The following is a 16,282-nucleotide window of genomic DNA, read 5'->3' on the forward strand; positions in this document are numbered from 1 at the left end:
TTTTTTTGACCGTTTTGGAATGTGTGTGTCTTTGTGATCACATTTTATTCCATTTTTTTGGGTAAGAGAAGCGATGATAAAATGGTGAATAGGCCGTTACGCCATTCGCTGTATTGAAAAACTATTTTTATATTTTAATAGTATGAGCATTTTCGGACGCGGTGATGTCCATGATATTTATACTTTTTATTATTTATGTATTAATTTTTTTATTCTAAGGAAAGGGGGGTGATTTAGCGGTAAATTTTTATATTTTTTTATATTTTATTTTTTAATGTTAAAATTATTTTTTTTTTGCCTCCTTAGGAGGCTACAATCGACAATACTTTGTTTTTTATTGAATATTTCTATACTCCCATAGGGAATATAGAAAACCTTAGATTGCCGATTTGTTATGTTGGCCTGCCACCAGCTTCAGAGAGACCCAGCCTATTCATGGCATCCCTGATTGCCGCACAGGCGCTTCCGGGTTTTTCACTGTTTAGATGCCGTGATCACAGCATCTAAAAGGTTGTAATGTCCACAATCAACATTATTGCAAGTCACGGACATTAGCCACGGGCCTCCTCTGTTCGAATCAAAGTGCAGAGGGAGCTGAGCCTCTAGGTGTAACTGCAACACTCCTGTTGCTCCTAGAGTCTCAATTGCATATATTAAAACATCATTTTTCTCAGCAATGTGGACACATATGAACATGGGACCAACACAGATGACTTCAGCTGCCAAAAGCACATGTAACAGGTCAGCCAGCTTCATCGGTACAAATCTGCTGATGCTTCTGTCTTGAGATGTTACTCCACTTTCTACACTGTCCCTTTATTGGAGTAAGAGTGCGACAATTTTTGCGACTTTTTAAAAAGTCACTTTTGATAAACAGGCTAATCACACCAACTTTCCCATCCACTTTTCAAAACTGTAGTAAGTGGCAAATAAGCCCAAAAAGTCGCAAATCCCTATTTTAAGAGACTTTTTGAGGCCAGATTTCTGGAGTGCAAAGCCTGATGAATTCCATCCACAGTTACAGTATTGATTCATTCTGGGACTACCACTGTAACCTAGAAATACTGTGTAGGGAGTGCTGCTAGTAGCATTGTAGACCGCAAGGGAAGACGGCCGCATAGACATCAACCAAATGGGGTTTCCTTTTTTCTAGGGAGATTCCCTCTTTTTTCAGTGGTTTTGTGTGTGGGATGGACTCCTCTTTGAACTGTATGTTATATAAACTATGAATATCAAAGATAAAAAAAAATAATCATCCGAATAAGAATATTCCTGAATACTCTAAAATTGGGAAAGGTTCAGTTTCTTATCAATGTCCAACCAAAAATCTGTAAATTAACCTTCAATGGGGAAAGTATCCATTGATGGAGGGGTTCCGACTGATTGCAGTAGCTCTTCTGACTGTGATCTGGACCGAGAGCCACTTGTATCCCCATCAGATTCCAATGACTGGTCCAACCTCCTACATGGCAAGAGAAACCATGGTGAACAGACATAAGGAACAAGCTGGTAATAAACAGATAATTCCATTTATAAATGTTTTACTGTCCTAAATGCACTCCCATACCTGTCTATACCCGATACAGGCACAACTCGGCAGGGTGCACTGGATTTCCCTAGAGACAGTGATGTGGAGGGAGGGGATGTCGAGAGAACAGGTTGTGGTGTGTCCTTGAATGATGAATCTGTAATATACAAAGTAAGAAGATCACATGTCATTTCACATCAGTAACTTCTGCGGCAATGTGAACAGGCCAAGATCAGAGAATAGGACTGACGGGCATAATGCAAAGTATCTGCTTGCATTGCCCCTCTTATCCACGGCCATGGATAAGAATAGGCAGTGTCGGGGGATTCTTTTTCTAGTCTTGGACAACTGATTTCAAGCCTACAAAATAAAAAATGTACTCAAGAACAGAAAATGTTATTTTCATTATTCAGAGAGACATGTGAATGGCAACAAACATCATGTGGGGAAGGTCAGCCAGCATCTGTGAAATATCATTGTTATTGTGGACCTTGTCACTTATATCTGATCACATTCCTATCATGCAATAGTGGCAAAAGAGAAAGAAAAGGCGCCGATAGGGAGAGTAGGCGCAGTGCACACAGCAGTATGTAGATTCTCACCTTGTGTGGTCGTGCAAAATTAAGGCCCAACATTAAAGGGGTTGTGCAGGCGGTATATACTGATATCCTTAAGATAGGCGGTGCTCCACCACAGCGCTACTTGCTCTTCATTACACTGCCCGTTGTCGCGGAAGCGAGTGTAATTTCATGTACTCGCTCTATTCACTTGAATGGAGTAATACTTGTACTCACACTACTCCGCCGCTGCAAGGGAGATGTGCATGGAGCGCGGCCTCCTCTTCAAACAGCTGGTCAGCGGGGATGTCGGTTTAATATTAATGAGGATAGGTCATCAATATAAAACCCCTGTAATTACGTGCTTGTAGTGATCCTAGATGTTGGTAGGTTATGCCAGTGTCCACAAGACCCTCCGCTGTTTGGTGCATACTGCATGGATGCAGGGGACTGTTTCAGGTGAATGGACCCAAGCTACCAGTTGACAAGATCCAAGATGGCATGGAAGGCTTTCATTACATTGTCTTCTGAAAACATTTCACAGCATCGGCGCTCCTTTCTCAAGCCACAAAGACAGAGCTTGCTGATACAAAAGGAAGAGCTGAAACAGCCATCTGGTTTCAACTGGACCAGCAGGCTCTGTCTTTGTGACTTCCGCATGGAGCCCTGGTGCTCCAAAATGCTTTTTTTTTGGTAGAAGACAATTTAATCAAAGCCTTCATCTCCATCTTGGATCTTGTCAGCTCGTAACATTCGAATTAGAAAATATATTTCAAAGTAGTGGAGGAGATGCCCACAGTAACTAATCAAGCTACAGTTTTCATTTTCCAAAGCGCCACTGAGAAGATTTCCAGTGACAGAAGTCCCTAGCCAGCTCCATGGGAGTTTGGGTATTCTTCAGGTCTTCACTGTCAGCAAAACTGACATGTCAGAGGTTACATCTAGGCTAGATTTCCACTTTATGCTCCGAGACTCCTCTTATCAGATAACTATAGTGTTTTTGATAACTGGGCATGTCCAATGCCTTTGAGCTGCACAGTAGAAGACCACAGGTTTATAATCTTCAAGTGAACAGAGCTTAGCCTCGCCCAGGCCATTGATACTAGTCGTGACGTCATTGGGCCTGCGGTAAACAGCGAGAAGGCTGCGGCGCTACTGCCAGCGCTGCTGCCTTCTCAAACAGCTGATCGGCGGGGGTCCCGGGTGTTAGACCTCCGCCGATCAGAGGATAGATCCTCAGTTTAAAACAACGGCAGAACCCCTTTAATATATCTTCATATTTTTATCAGTCATCTTAGGATTTCACTATACATGGACTGTGTGTCTGTTTAACTATAATCAATTGGCAGGAATGAGTATATGACGATAGGTACTGTCAGTGAATCAATGTCAGGTAGTGGACGTTAGAGTGGAGAGTATTCCTAAAATACTGGAGAATTAAACCCCCAGTAGCTATAGAAAGTAGGCCTTTTAGCCCCCTGACTGTATTACACAGCCCAATTCTGCAGGTAATTGTCGGGAGACAAGCGTTCCATCCTGGCAATCGTCGTCTCACCAGCTGTTACATGCAATGATCTCCTCAGCAACATGGAGAAGAGCGATTGCTGTGCCATCACTGGTCCCTATGCTGTGTAGTTATTTGCAGGCTGAAAATTCAAGGTTGCCCGATGAACGAGCAGTTGGCGGCAGTATTACACTGCCAGTTGATTGCCAACTAGCGTTACTATGAACACTCATTAGCGGTCATCTGGCAAGAAATCTACCAGTCTAATACAGGCTTTAGACACAGCTGCAATACAGAACCTGGCCCCTGGACAACTGTGGCACTGGAGATTAAGCAGACCCCTTTTTTCTCATCTTGGACAAGCCCTTTAAATGACAGTAGACATATAAAATGATTTGAAAAATCCCCACTTACTTGAAATGACAGCAGGCTGTTTATACTTTGGGTTATAACGGTCCTGAAACTTCTATAAGACAAAGCCGAGCATTTTCATTAACATATAGTGGTATAGAAAAACATTTGTCCAACACAGACTGAAAGGGCTTACCACCACTCCACAACTAGGAATGAGCAGGAATCAACTTAAAGGGATTGTGCACCATTGGGGGGTGGGGGTTAGGGACAATTTGACATGAGTCATGATGCAAGGAGAGCAGCAGCACCATCAAAATGGAAGTTTACATCCTGGGAGCCGAGTGGTGAAGCCGAGGCAAGGAACAGAAGGAGCTGGGAGCCAGCAACGGGAAGGTAAGTATACTTCCCTTCCCAGGTCTGCCAAAGTGAGGGGTCCACCAGTCAACAGCACACAATGGCCGCAGACACTATACTGACACCACTAATCTGCGATCTAGCAATATATGGCATGAAACATTCCCATAAATACTGGTTGTGACAGAAAGCACCTCAGTGATGTCATGAGGTCCTAGTGAATTCACGGCCTGCGTTCTATGAATACTCTTGGGTTCCTTTCACATCACCATTTCTCCTTTCCGTTCTAAGGCTCCATTGAGGAGCAGGAGAACGGAAAGGACGGATTCTGCAGATAACTGAGACTTTCGTCTCTGCTCAAAAATCATGTTCTGAGCGGACACCGAACGGACCCCATTATAGTCTATGGGGTCTTTAGGTTCCGTTACGCTCAGTTAGGTCTCAATTATCTGCAGAATCCGTCCTTTCCGTTCTCCTGTTTCTCAACGGAGCCTTAGAACGGAAAGGAGAAACGGTGATGTGAAAGGAGCCTTAGTGAGCACAATAACTCCATTCACAATATTCAGGTGACAACTTAGAACATCTTAGAGGAATGACACCATTTCAATGATAATGTTTTTATTTCAAAGAATACAATATAAGTACAATCATAATTATATTATTTTTTCCCTACAATAGTAGTCCTGAAATTGTAAAAGCTCTTGTTTGCAGTACAATGTTATATTAGGATATAGTATGTCATATCTTATTCCGGCTCAACCTACTGAAGATTTTATTTTGATAAATCTCTATCTGGGATCGATAAAATCTGTCAGACCCCATATGAAAAACACACACAAAATTACAACCTGGAATCCAAAAGCAAAGAAGTACTTAAAGGCTATGTACAAATTCGGGGACAATTTCTTTTTATGATTGCATTTTACTCATTTTGGGCTAAAAATAATTTCTTTAATTGGTCTTTATTAAAAAAATATTTAGCTGTATGGGGACTAGTGATTACATTAGTAATCACTCCTCCCCATATAATGGAGGAGATTGCTGCATGTAACTGCAACGGTCTCCTTCACTGACGAGCAGGCGATTGTCAGAAAGGAATGCTTCCTTCCCGACAATCGTAACGCTCATGTGCTAGTGTAATACAACTCTAAAAAGGTCATAAACACTTAGTTATGCCACTTTCTTATCAGTAAGATAATAATTGAGCTATAATGAGTGTTTGAGGTCAGGGACAAGGAGCCATCATCTGAGCTGCTTGACAGAACAAAGTAAAAATTCAGAGCCTGCTAAAAAACTAATCTCAAGACTGCATATTGAAAGGGGCTCAACATTTTTAAGAAAGACCAATTGAAAAAAAGATTTTTAGCTCAAAATGAGTATAATGCAATAAAAAAAAAATGCCCCCAAAGTGTAACTGTCATTTTGGTTTATTTTTACTATTTGGGAGTGGTTGGTGATTATTGATAAAACCACTTATCCTGCAGTATATCTTTTATCTATCTGTATTTACCTTTGAACATGCGGGAACAGCATCTTTGCAGGCTTTATGTACATTCACATTGCAATCTGAAAAACAGGAAAATGTCTATTAAATCACCTACAAATTACTGGGGGAAAAAAAAACAGTGGAGGTAGGGTAGAGGAGGAAGCAGAGCATACAAGTAACATCACAGGAAACTTGCTGGCCATGTATTTTTCATTGCTGCCAAAATGTGGATACACTTCTGTCTCCATCTCATCTTGATAAGCAAAAGTACAATGGAACTGACGACAATCGTGTATAATCCATCTGGTGCCTGTAAGCTGCAAATGACGGCTCCAGCGGAATCTGTGCTTCATAGATTCCTATAATATATCACATTTTATTCCCAACACCAAACAGTAGTGTCAGTGTCATTACGTGTTTGACTTCATAGCCAAGTGGGCCATGTCAGGTGTGCTCTCTCTCTCTGCGCTGTCCTTGACTTGTTTTACCACTTTATGCCTTTGAGGAATTGTTTGAGAAGAAACACTGAGTTACTTCACATTAAAGAGACACATATTAACAACCTATATGGGGATATTCTATGTATTTTTTTTAATATTGCAAAAACAGGTAGATAGTTTTATGAATATAGTGGGTCATTTATTAAAACAGAAATATGGTTAAATTAGGCTTATTTCTGGTGCAGATTGCAGCGCAAAGATCCTTTGCGCTGCAATCTGCGACTTCTTCCCGCTCACGACAGGTCTAAAACGCAGGTGTGGCGGGGACGTGGAAGGGCCAATAGGCATGTCTCTTTTACCATTTTCTACACATATTTTAGGTAAAGAAATTGGTCTAAAGCTACATGCACACGAACATGGTTTGCTTCCGCATCCGAGTCAAAATTTTTGCGGCTCGAGTGCGGACCCATTCACTACAATGGGGCCACAAAAGATGCGGACAGCACTCTGTGTGCTGTCCGCATCCCTTGCTCCATTCTGTAGCCCCGCAAAATAAAATAGAACATGTCCTATTCTTGTCCGTTTTGCGGACAAGGATAGGCATTGCTACAATGGATCCGCAACAATTAACGGATGCCATACGGACGTCATCCGTTTTTTTTTTGCGGATCCGGAATTTGCAGACCGCAAAACATATGCGGTCGTGTGCATCTAGCCTAAATTTAAAACAGCTAGGAAGTTGTCTTACATTTAGAAGCGGCGGTGGATCCGCCAAAGTTATGAAGAGGCCTGCGCCCCTTCATAACCTCACCTGATCCACCGTCTAAAATGCCGGTCTCAATAAATGTGCCACATAATCTTTTGAACTCACTCCATGTACTCTACTTCCTCTCCTGGCTCTTCAACTTCCTCTTTGTTTGGACCTTTTAGCACGGCAAACAAACAGTCTCGATTAACTTTCTCAGGGTACTTTCACACTTGTCGCCGCAACTGCCTGCCGGATCCGTCAATACAGACGCAAACTGATGGCATTTGTCAGATCCGTCTGACAAATGCATTGAAATACCGGTGTCATCCGGAAAAACGGATCCGGTATAAATTTTTTTTTGCATTTTTAAAGATCTGCGCATGCACAGACGGGAAAGCCGGATCTGTTTTGCCGGAACACTTAATGCTGGATCCGGCACTAATACACTTCAATGTAAATTAATACCGGATCCGGCATTCCGGCAAGTGATCAGTATTTGTGGCCGTTGATAAAACTGACGCATGCTGCGGTATTTTCTCCGTCCAAACAACGTAAGAGGGACCGAACTGATGCATCCTGAACGGAATGCTCTGCAGTCAGAATGCATTAGGATAAAACGGATCAGTTTTTTTCCGGTATTAAGCTCCTGTGACGGAACTCAACACCATAAAACAAAAACGCTAGTGTGAAAGTACCCTCAGTCAGACCAGAGAAAGCTCTTCTGTAGTGACTGAATTAGAGCGTCACACATTACACATCTTTATCTAGGCCTATCAAGGGAACAACAAAGTTGTTATACTTTTATCCCAATCCTCCACCTACTACTTTCACAGGGATTACCTTGCAGATAACATCTGCCCCTCACAGCAACAGTGAACTAACAGACTACTTAGGTCTTTTGTACTGACTGCTACAGAAGGATAATGTTTTGTTTCTAATTTTGCATAGCACTAAATGAAAATGAAAATGATCCAAAAATTCTAAAACAAAAAAAAAGTTTCCTGTGACTAGTGAGCTTAAAAGATATCCATTTCTGATTAAGTATCCTTTTAAGCATGTAAACGATATTCCGGCAGCGTCTGGCAATGTCGGATCCAGCAGGCTGCTCCCGGCCGGATGGGCAAATGCAAATGTGAAACAGGCCTTAGTCAATCACTAGTGTTGTAAATAACAATACCCCAATCATGGGTACTTACTGGAGCATTGTAATGATTCTTTTCCCAGGAGGGCCTTTTCACACACCAAACATGGAACCACACCTGAGAAGGTCCCTGCTACAAACTGATGTCTGTTCGCTTTCTCCTTTGTCTCTTTGTTTTTGGCCTTTAATATATTTTGCAAAGGAAAAGGAAAAACATTAAATGAAAGATCAAAAAGACAAATACAACAATGATCAGGTAAGGCTGACAATAAAACCAGAATTCAATGCTTTCATGACTATATTGATTTCCAGAAGAAACTCATATGGCCAGTAACCTCCCCTGCTCCATTGCCTTACACATGGGCACCAAAAACGAAACACCAGCTGCTGGCCAAGCAGTGGTGGCTAAAGAGAAGGCTGTGTTCAATCGCTATACCTCATATGTGGAATTGCAAATCTTGATATCAGACCACCATCCTGTTGCCTTGAATGGCTTCCACACAAAACTGTGCCCTCATCTATTTGTGTTTCATTAGTGAATCACATATGGACGTGAGAATCTGGGCCAGTGCAGCTTTCATATGCTCCAATACAAAGAAGAAGCACCGTCCTGTATGAGGCAGCCATGACTATGCAGCAAGTGAATTAGGTAACTGCACCTGCTATTACTATTAGGGTACACTCGCCCACACACATCAGATTTAGGCCGAGTTCACACGAACGTGTGTGACTCGTGCTGCGGCCCGCAATTTGCACGATCGCCGGCCGTAGGTCAGCCGCATCGGATCATTCACTTTAATGGGTCCGCGATCCCCCCGTTCTGCAAAAAGATAGGACATGTTCTATCTTTTTGCGGAACGGAAGTACGGGACGCAACCCCACGGAAGCACTCCGTAGTGCTTCCGAGGGGTCCCGTTCCGTGCGGCGGTTCCGCAATTCCGGATTTGCGGACCTATTGAAGTGAATGGGTCCGCATCCGTGATGCGGAATGCACACGGAACTGTGGCCATGTATTGCGGCCCGCAATACGGCCACGGATCACACACGTTCGTGTGAACTAGGCCTTATAGTCCCAGGACAGAAATCTGGGCATTCAGGAGCTGTGCTGGTGGATCCACAGGAGGATTAGTCCCATTTAATAGGCCTTTTCTGTGTGAGGCTGTCCTGCAGCTGTTCCTCTCAGAATTCATATGGAGAATGAACATGCTTCTTCCGCTGAATGTGAATAGTGTATAAAAAGTATCCCACTGATTTGCGCTGGATGTGGAATGTTAGGCACGTCATGAGTATTTCAGTGTGCACCCCTCCCCGAAATCCTAGTCAAATCCAACTGTGTGAATAGATGCTTATGAGGGCACTTAAAGGGAACCTGTCATCAACTTTATGCTGATCTCACTGAGGGCAGCATAAAATAGTGACAGAAATGCTGATGTCAGCTGTGTGTCAGTCATGAGCTAAAAGTAAGTGGTTGCTGAGAACCAGCATCATAATCATTGCAGCCCAGGACTTGAAAAGAGTCACATCTACCTGAGAAGAGTCCTGGTTATTCCTAATCTCCTGCTCTCTCACCCATCTGCTGGTGATTGGCAGTTCTCTCCTAGAGAGAAAGGAAGAAAACTCGGTAGAAGCCTGTCAGTCATCAGCAGGTGGGCAGGAGAGCAGGAATTCATGAATAACCAGGACTCTTCTCAGGTGGCCATGACTCTTTTCCAGGCCCAGTCTGCAATGATTGTGATGTTGGTTCTCGGCAACCACTTACTTTTAACTTATAAATGACAGACCGCTGAAATCCACTCACCTGTCTCTACTTTATGCTGCTGTTAGTATGGGCAGCATAACGTTGATGACGGGTTCCCTTTAATGGACAAGGTCATGCAAAACTGCAGCAGATTATTCCATGAGCCACATAAACCCTTCCCTGTTCCTCACAGATACCATGTCTGTCCCCCTACTTTTAATGCTGAACTAAAGGATGGAGCAGACTGTTTTTATGTAGTTTGATTAATACACTAACTAGCCATAACTCCTTGATCTCAGAGCCATTACTTTGGGCTGTAACTCTTACCTGGGCTATGATATGGTAAATCTGCTGGCTAATGTACATTTTGAACCCCTAAATATAAAAGTTACATTATATGCATCAAGCTAAGGATCAAGGTCCGGCTTTACTAATCATTGAGGACATGAGTCATCATTCAATAACTATAATGATGAAAACGAGTAGATACTAAAGGCACATAATTAGATCTAGCCTTCATCAGCATAGAGATGTCGTTATGTCTAATTATATTTCCCTAAATCATGTCAGAAATGACTAAGTGTGAGGAGTTAGCATTTAATATCTAACATGAAAATAAATGATGAGGAAGATAAATCAGATAATACATTACCCTGCATATTATATTCATAAAGCAATTAGGTCTAAATAAAGCCCTGAGATAGCCACAAGTCTAAAAAAGACAGGGGGATTTATCGTCCCCCTACTCCAGTTTTCTGGTGTAAAAAAAAGTCACAAACCCTGTGCTCACTTCGGCAACACTTATACTAAAATTGGGGTCCGATATCGGCTGTTAAGAAGGGCTTACATCGCCATTTTATGCCTGCTGCCCGATTAGTCACTGGAAAATCGCTCTTGTCCAGACTCCATACAACTAGAGAGTGGTTGGCGGAGCTGGACCACATCTACCACATGAAGCCACTCATGGCCAATGATCATGATAGGGCCTTCCAGGTGGAGAACATGTGGCTTCCTCGGACAAACTACAAGCAGGGCCCCATCTTTCCTACTTAACTTAGTTATGGACTATAGGAATATTCAACATCTAAAATCTGCATAATAAGTTAGAGGGGGAGGGAGGCCTAATACTCATCTGGATGGACCTCCCCGAGGACCCCATCTTGTCCCTTCCCCATCCCCAACCCTCCTTTCTTTCTTTTCTCTCTCCTATTATTTACACAAGCAGGTGCGTCTCCGTTTTTTTAATACATTCATTTAGTTATTTTTTCACTTTACTATGTACTTTACATGGTCTAACAAAGCTCGGCCTGTTAGGGACAGCCTTGCGTCTTACTCCATCAGATCTTCACACAGCTAGGAGCTGGCATAGAGTTTCGTTTTAGTTTCGTTTTAGTACACGGACTGTCAGAGGAGATGCTTTATCTACAACGAGGCCTGCGCCTCATGATAAATTAGGCATATCCTCCCGCGGCACTCGGGATATCAAAGACTGACATAAAACACTGATATTTGATAAATTCCCCCCAAATATTCTATAGATGTTTGTTCTTGATTATGGCCACCAGATCACGCTGTGTAAACAGGGATCCCCTTCCGAAAAACAATGATTCTCTATGGGGATGAGCAAATGCAGTAACAATCGCTCCACCTCATAGAGCAGAAGTGAATGCTGCATATAAATGCAGCTCTCATCTCCTATGACGGGCAGACAATTATTGGGAACCAACAGTTCATTCCTGCTTGTGTAAAGGGGCCTTTAAGGCAATGTGCCTTCAGAAAATGACCTACTGTTTAAATAAAGTTTTTACATGAAAAATATTTTTAAAGAGTTTTTGCCGATGTTATTTTAAATTTTTTATGTCATCACCTACGGTAGATCTAAAAAGAAATCCTAAAATCCTGCCGTTTTTACACTGGCAACTAAACCCAGTAATAGGCGCCACTTGTTCTGTACAGATCACTTTTCATCAATATTACCGTAGGCAAGATTACAACATATAACACCTTCATACATAGATAACTCAGGATCCACCATTTACAATAGGTGATATCACAGCTTATTTACTCCCTCCTGACCTCCTGTTTTTTTTTTCTCTAATTGTAGTTTTTTTTTTACTTCATTTCCTGAGTAGAGATGGCCTTGCGGTTCGCCCGGCGGTCGTTTCGCGGCGAACTTTGCATGTTCGCAATTCGCCGAACATGCGAAGATATGGAGAAATTCGCGCCCGCCATATTCTTTTACATTATAAAGAACTTTGACCCATGACACATCCATCAGGTGGTACAGGACAGCCAATTGAGACGTTTCAGCACATGGACATACCCCCTACCTTATAAATAAACCTAATCTAGCTGCCATTTTACATTCAGTGTTTTGCCAGTGTAGGGAGAGGTTGCTGTGTGGAGCAGGGACAGGCTGTTAGGGACACCAAACACTAGCTAACAGGGTCACAAAAGTCATTTTAAGGACTAGTATAGGTGTGCTATCTATATGTGTGATACAGAGAGGGGTGCGATATACTTATACTTTTATAATGAGTCCAAAACACATAGATCTATATAGTGATCACCTGGAAGTCAGGAGCCTAGGGGCTAGGGGCTTACTAGGGCCATTATTATATAGGGTAAGGTTCCGGACGGGGTCGCTCTTATCAGGGCGGGTGGTCTGTGGTTAGGCTATCAAGGCCAGAATAGCACCCCCCTGTAGGGCAATATCAGGGACAGTTCTTTGCCCACCCTGTCCTTCAATACCACATCATCATTTAGCCCAGGGATAGATGGTTTTTGCTTTCTCTCCGGGATTAATGGATGTGCACTGGAACTCCCCGGATTGTGGTAGGACATATGGTTTCTGATTTGGTGCCGCCGAGCACTTGTTATTGCCTACCACATCTATGATTTTTGCTTAAAGGGGTTCTGCACTTGGTTTTAACTGATCATCTATCCTCTGGATCGATCATCAGCATCTGATCGGCGGGAGTCCGACACCCGGGACCTCCGCAATCAGCTGTTTGAGAAGGCTGCGGCGCTCCAGCAGCGCCGCGGCCTTCTCGCTGTTTACCGCTGGCCCACTGACGTCACGACTAGTATCAACTAGCGTGGGTGGGGCTAAGCTCTGTTCATTTGAATGGAGCTTAGCCCCGCCCACGCTAATTGATACTAGTCGTGACGTCACTGGGCCGGCAGTAAACAGTGAGAAGGCTTCAGCCTTCTCTAACAGCTGATCGGCGGGGGTCCCGGGTGTCGGACCCCCCGCCGACCAGAGGATAGATCAGTTAAAACAAAGTGCAGAACCCCTTTAACTTTAATAAATAAATTTATTTTCATTTTGAGGGATATCTTTTCCATTCACATGTCCGCAAAATAGGTCTGCATCCGTTCCGCAATTTTGCGGAACGGGTGCAGACCCATTCATTTTCAATGGGGCCGGAATGTGCTGTCCATATCCGCATTTGCGGATCCGCACTTCCGCATCTGTGCTTCCGTTTCCACAAAAAAATAGAACATGTCCTATTCTTGTCCTCAATTGCAGACAAGATTAGGCGTTTTCTATTATAGTGCCGGCGATGTGCATTCCGCAATTTGTGGACCGCACATTGCCGGTGTCAGTGTTTTGCGGATCCGCAAAACATTTAAGGACATGTGAATGGACCCTCATAGTAAAATTATTAAAGGTTACGTATTATCTTTATGTATATTCTAATGGATTGCCTTCCTTGTACAATGTTATAATATACTTTCTATGTTAGAAAGTATATTATAGTGCATTTGTATTGTGCGGCAGTTGTGTGCGGTTCTGCTGCGATACTGCAGGTATATAGAGGGACAAGCATTATTGGAACAAATAATTTCTACTGGTGTGATATACCAGTCGCGCCCCCCCTAAAAAACTGATTGAAGCGGGGTGTTCTATACCAATATACTTTCTATATAGTGCATTTGGGTACTGTATAGTGCATTTGCGCATGCGCGTACGCAAAAATTATATTGCCGATATTTCGCATTGAAAAAAAAATAATGAATGGAGATCCCAAATTCGAATAATACATCTGGTATGTCACTGTCCATGTTGTGGGGCTATTGGTGCACTTCTAGTAATTATTTCTTGGCTGCAAATATGAGCTGAAGGTTTTTCAGGTTCGCCTGCCATAAATGAATGGGACCAGCCGCGAACTTGCGGTTCGCGAACATTTGATCGCGTTCGCGAACCGGCCCGGCAGATGTTCGTCCATCACTATTCCGGAGCATGAATATGGTGGCTGCCACCATGACTGAGCTGTTAACAGCATGCAAAGATGTAGAAAAAAGGATGTGTGTCACTACCTGGTTTTAACAGGCAGAAAAAATTATAGGCGACACATCCCGTTTAATCCTTCTGTGAGGAGAAAACTAGCTAAACTAATTGACTAATTAACAAACAAGACCCGAGAATGACCCTAACCTCATGTCACACAATGGAGAATTAGTAGACAGCAAGAATAGAAAAAAGATATAAAAAATTAATTTAAAAAAATAACGGAATGATCCAATAAAAGCAGTCACCTTGTTTTTGTTCCGGGTACTAGACATCCTGTTTCGCAGGAAGCTGAAAGTGCGGCTCACTTTGTTCTTCTCACATTCCGGTTTTGCAGGGGCCATATACCGATCCCATTCTTCCTCTTCGATTCTGCAGAAATTAATGTATTCATTGCAAAGATTCCACATACAGAGAGATCGCACTTTTTTTTTTCCAGAAGAGTAAAAATACTCCTCTGACCATTTTTGAGGAGTATTTTTACCCGAGGAGGAGTACGAAAGCTGCAGTAATACAAATACATAATAGGTAGGCCTGCGCTTGTTCACATCTGTGTTGGAGGCTGCGTTTGGAGCCTCTGTTGCAGATTCTGTCGAAAGACCAGACAAAAAAGTCTTGTATTCAGCACTTTTTTGTCTGGTAAAAAGACAGATCCCGAACAGAAACTGAACGGATCCCATCATAGTCGGCGGAGTCTGTTCAGCTTCTTCCCTGTCAGTCAGGCTGGGCTCACATCACATTTTTGTCATACGTTTAATGTACACAAAAAACATATATATGTTATCAGATGCCTCAGACAGATGCCATACTGCATCCGTCACCACAGTTCCATTGTAAAAAAAAAAAAACTGAACCTTGCAGAATGGAAAAATGTGGTACACTACACTTTCCCATCCTGCAGAGTTCTGCAAAAAAAGTATACTTTAAATTTTTTTTTTTACAGAAATAAATAGTGGTGGTGTGAACGTGGCCTAAGAGATGGGTATTTATGCAGGGGACCATTAGTAAATACCATCAGGCAATTATAGCTAAGTTATAAAGTCCAGTCCAATATAGCGGAATTAACCCTGTACTTTATCATTTGCACTACTTTAATAGCCTGCCTGCATTCACTATACAGTGCACTACGCTACATGCATCAGTGTGTGATGTATGCATGTGTGTAGATGTATGTGGTGCAGTGTGTGATGTATGTGGTGCAGTGTGTGATGATCACACACTGCACTACACACTGCTGTCACCTTGATGTCCGGGGCTGTTTGTCACCTGTGAGGAGTCCTCTTCAGCTCCTCTGCCGCCATGTTTCCCGGGGTCCTTGTACAGCGCACTCCGCTCTCCTTACTATAAAAACTCCCAGGAGCCGGACCCTCCTCCTTTCAGCTCCCACCGGCTTCCCCTGCTGCAGGGCGCTGTATCAATCCGGCCCAAACCATCCAATAGTAAAGCTCCTTAATGACTAGAGCTTTGCTATTAGTCATTTCAGGCACAGGCAGCATCGCTGCGCTGCCCGTGCCGTTCCCTGTGCTGCTGAATGTAGGGGAAGTGTCTAAGGTGTATTGGTACGCGTTAGACTTTTTCCAGGGAGTAAAATGGCCTGAACAGGCGTCAATGACGCTTGTACAGGCGTTATTGTGACCTCTGCACATACATATGTTTTCGCTGGAGAAAAAAGTGCAGATTCCACACGGCAGCTTCTTTAGCTTTTAGACTGCCTTGCTTCCCCCGTATAGATCCACACTGCACTGTATATGAAATACACAGAGTGCACTAGACTGCAGTATTTTCTACTATTGTCTCCATGTGAATTATAGAAGCAGGGTACGTACCCAGATATGAAAGGGCACAATGTTACATCCATGGATTAAGGCTGGGGCTACACCACAATCTTGGCATGTGACACCAGTCGCGCAACCAAGGATCGCTGTGTAGCACTGGGGTTGCAACATGACTCACAATTGCGGCAAATGTGACCCCAGATTCACAAAAAAACTGACACTGCTGTTTTTCTTTTTTTAATCTCTCCTGCTTAAAGGGAGTCTATCACCACGTTATTGCGCACATACACACAGGGCTGTGGAGTCGGAGGCAATTTTGGGTACCTGGAGTCTGAGTCAGCAAAAAATTAACCGACTCCGACT

General features: G+C 43.0%; 1 protein-coding gene across 5 annotated transcripts in view; it reads right to left on the reverse strand.

Annotated features, from left to right (window-relative positions):
- ARHGEF28 (Rho guanine nucleotide exchange factor 28) overlaps positions 1–16,282 on the reverse strand; it is a 245,723-nt gene that overhangs the window by 61,005 nt on the left and 168,436 nt on the right. For all 5 annotated transcript variants that reach the window (XM_040421454.1, XM_040421453.1, XM_040421455.1 and 2 more), the window contains 6 exons: positions 14,393–14,516; positions 8,168–8,294; positions 5,808–5,863; positions 4,004–4,055; positions 1,568–1,685; positions 1,341–1,462 (listed from right to left, as the gene is read on the reverse strand). In XM_040421454.1, the coding sequence (XP_040277388.1) occupies positions 1,341–1,462; positions 1,568–1,685; positions 4,004–4,055; positions 5,808–5,863; positions 8,168–8,294; positions 14,393–14,516 (599 nt within the window). The remainder of the gene's footprint in view (positions 1–1,340; positions 1,463–1,567; positions 1,686–4,003; positions 4,056–5,807; positions 5,864–8,167; positions 8,295–14,392; positions 14,517–16,282) is intronic.

The sequence above is a fragment of the Bufo bufo genome, chromosome 2 (genome assembly GCF_905171765.1).
Source record: "Bufo bufo chromosome 2, aBufBuf1.1, whole genome shotgun sequence".
NCBI classification, from domain to species: domain Eukaryota; kingdom Metazoa; phylum Chordata; class Amphibia; order Anura; family Bufonidae; genus Bufo; species Bufo bufo.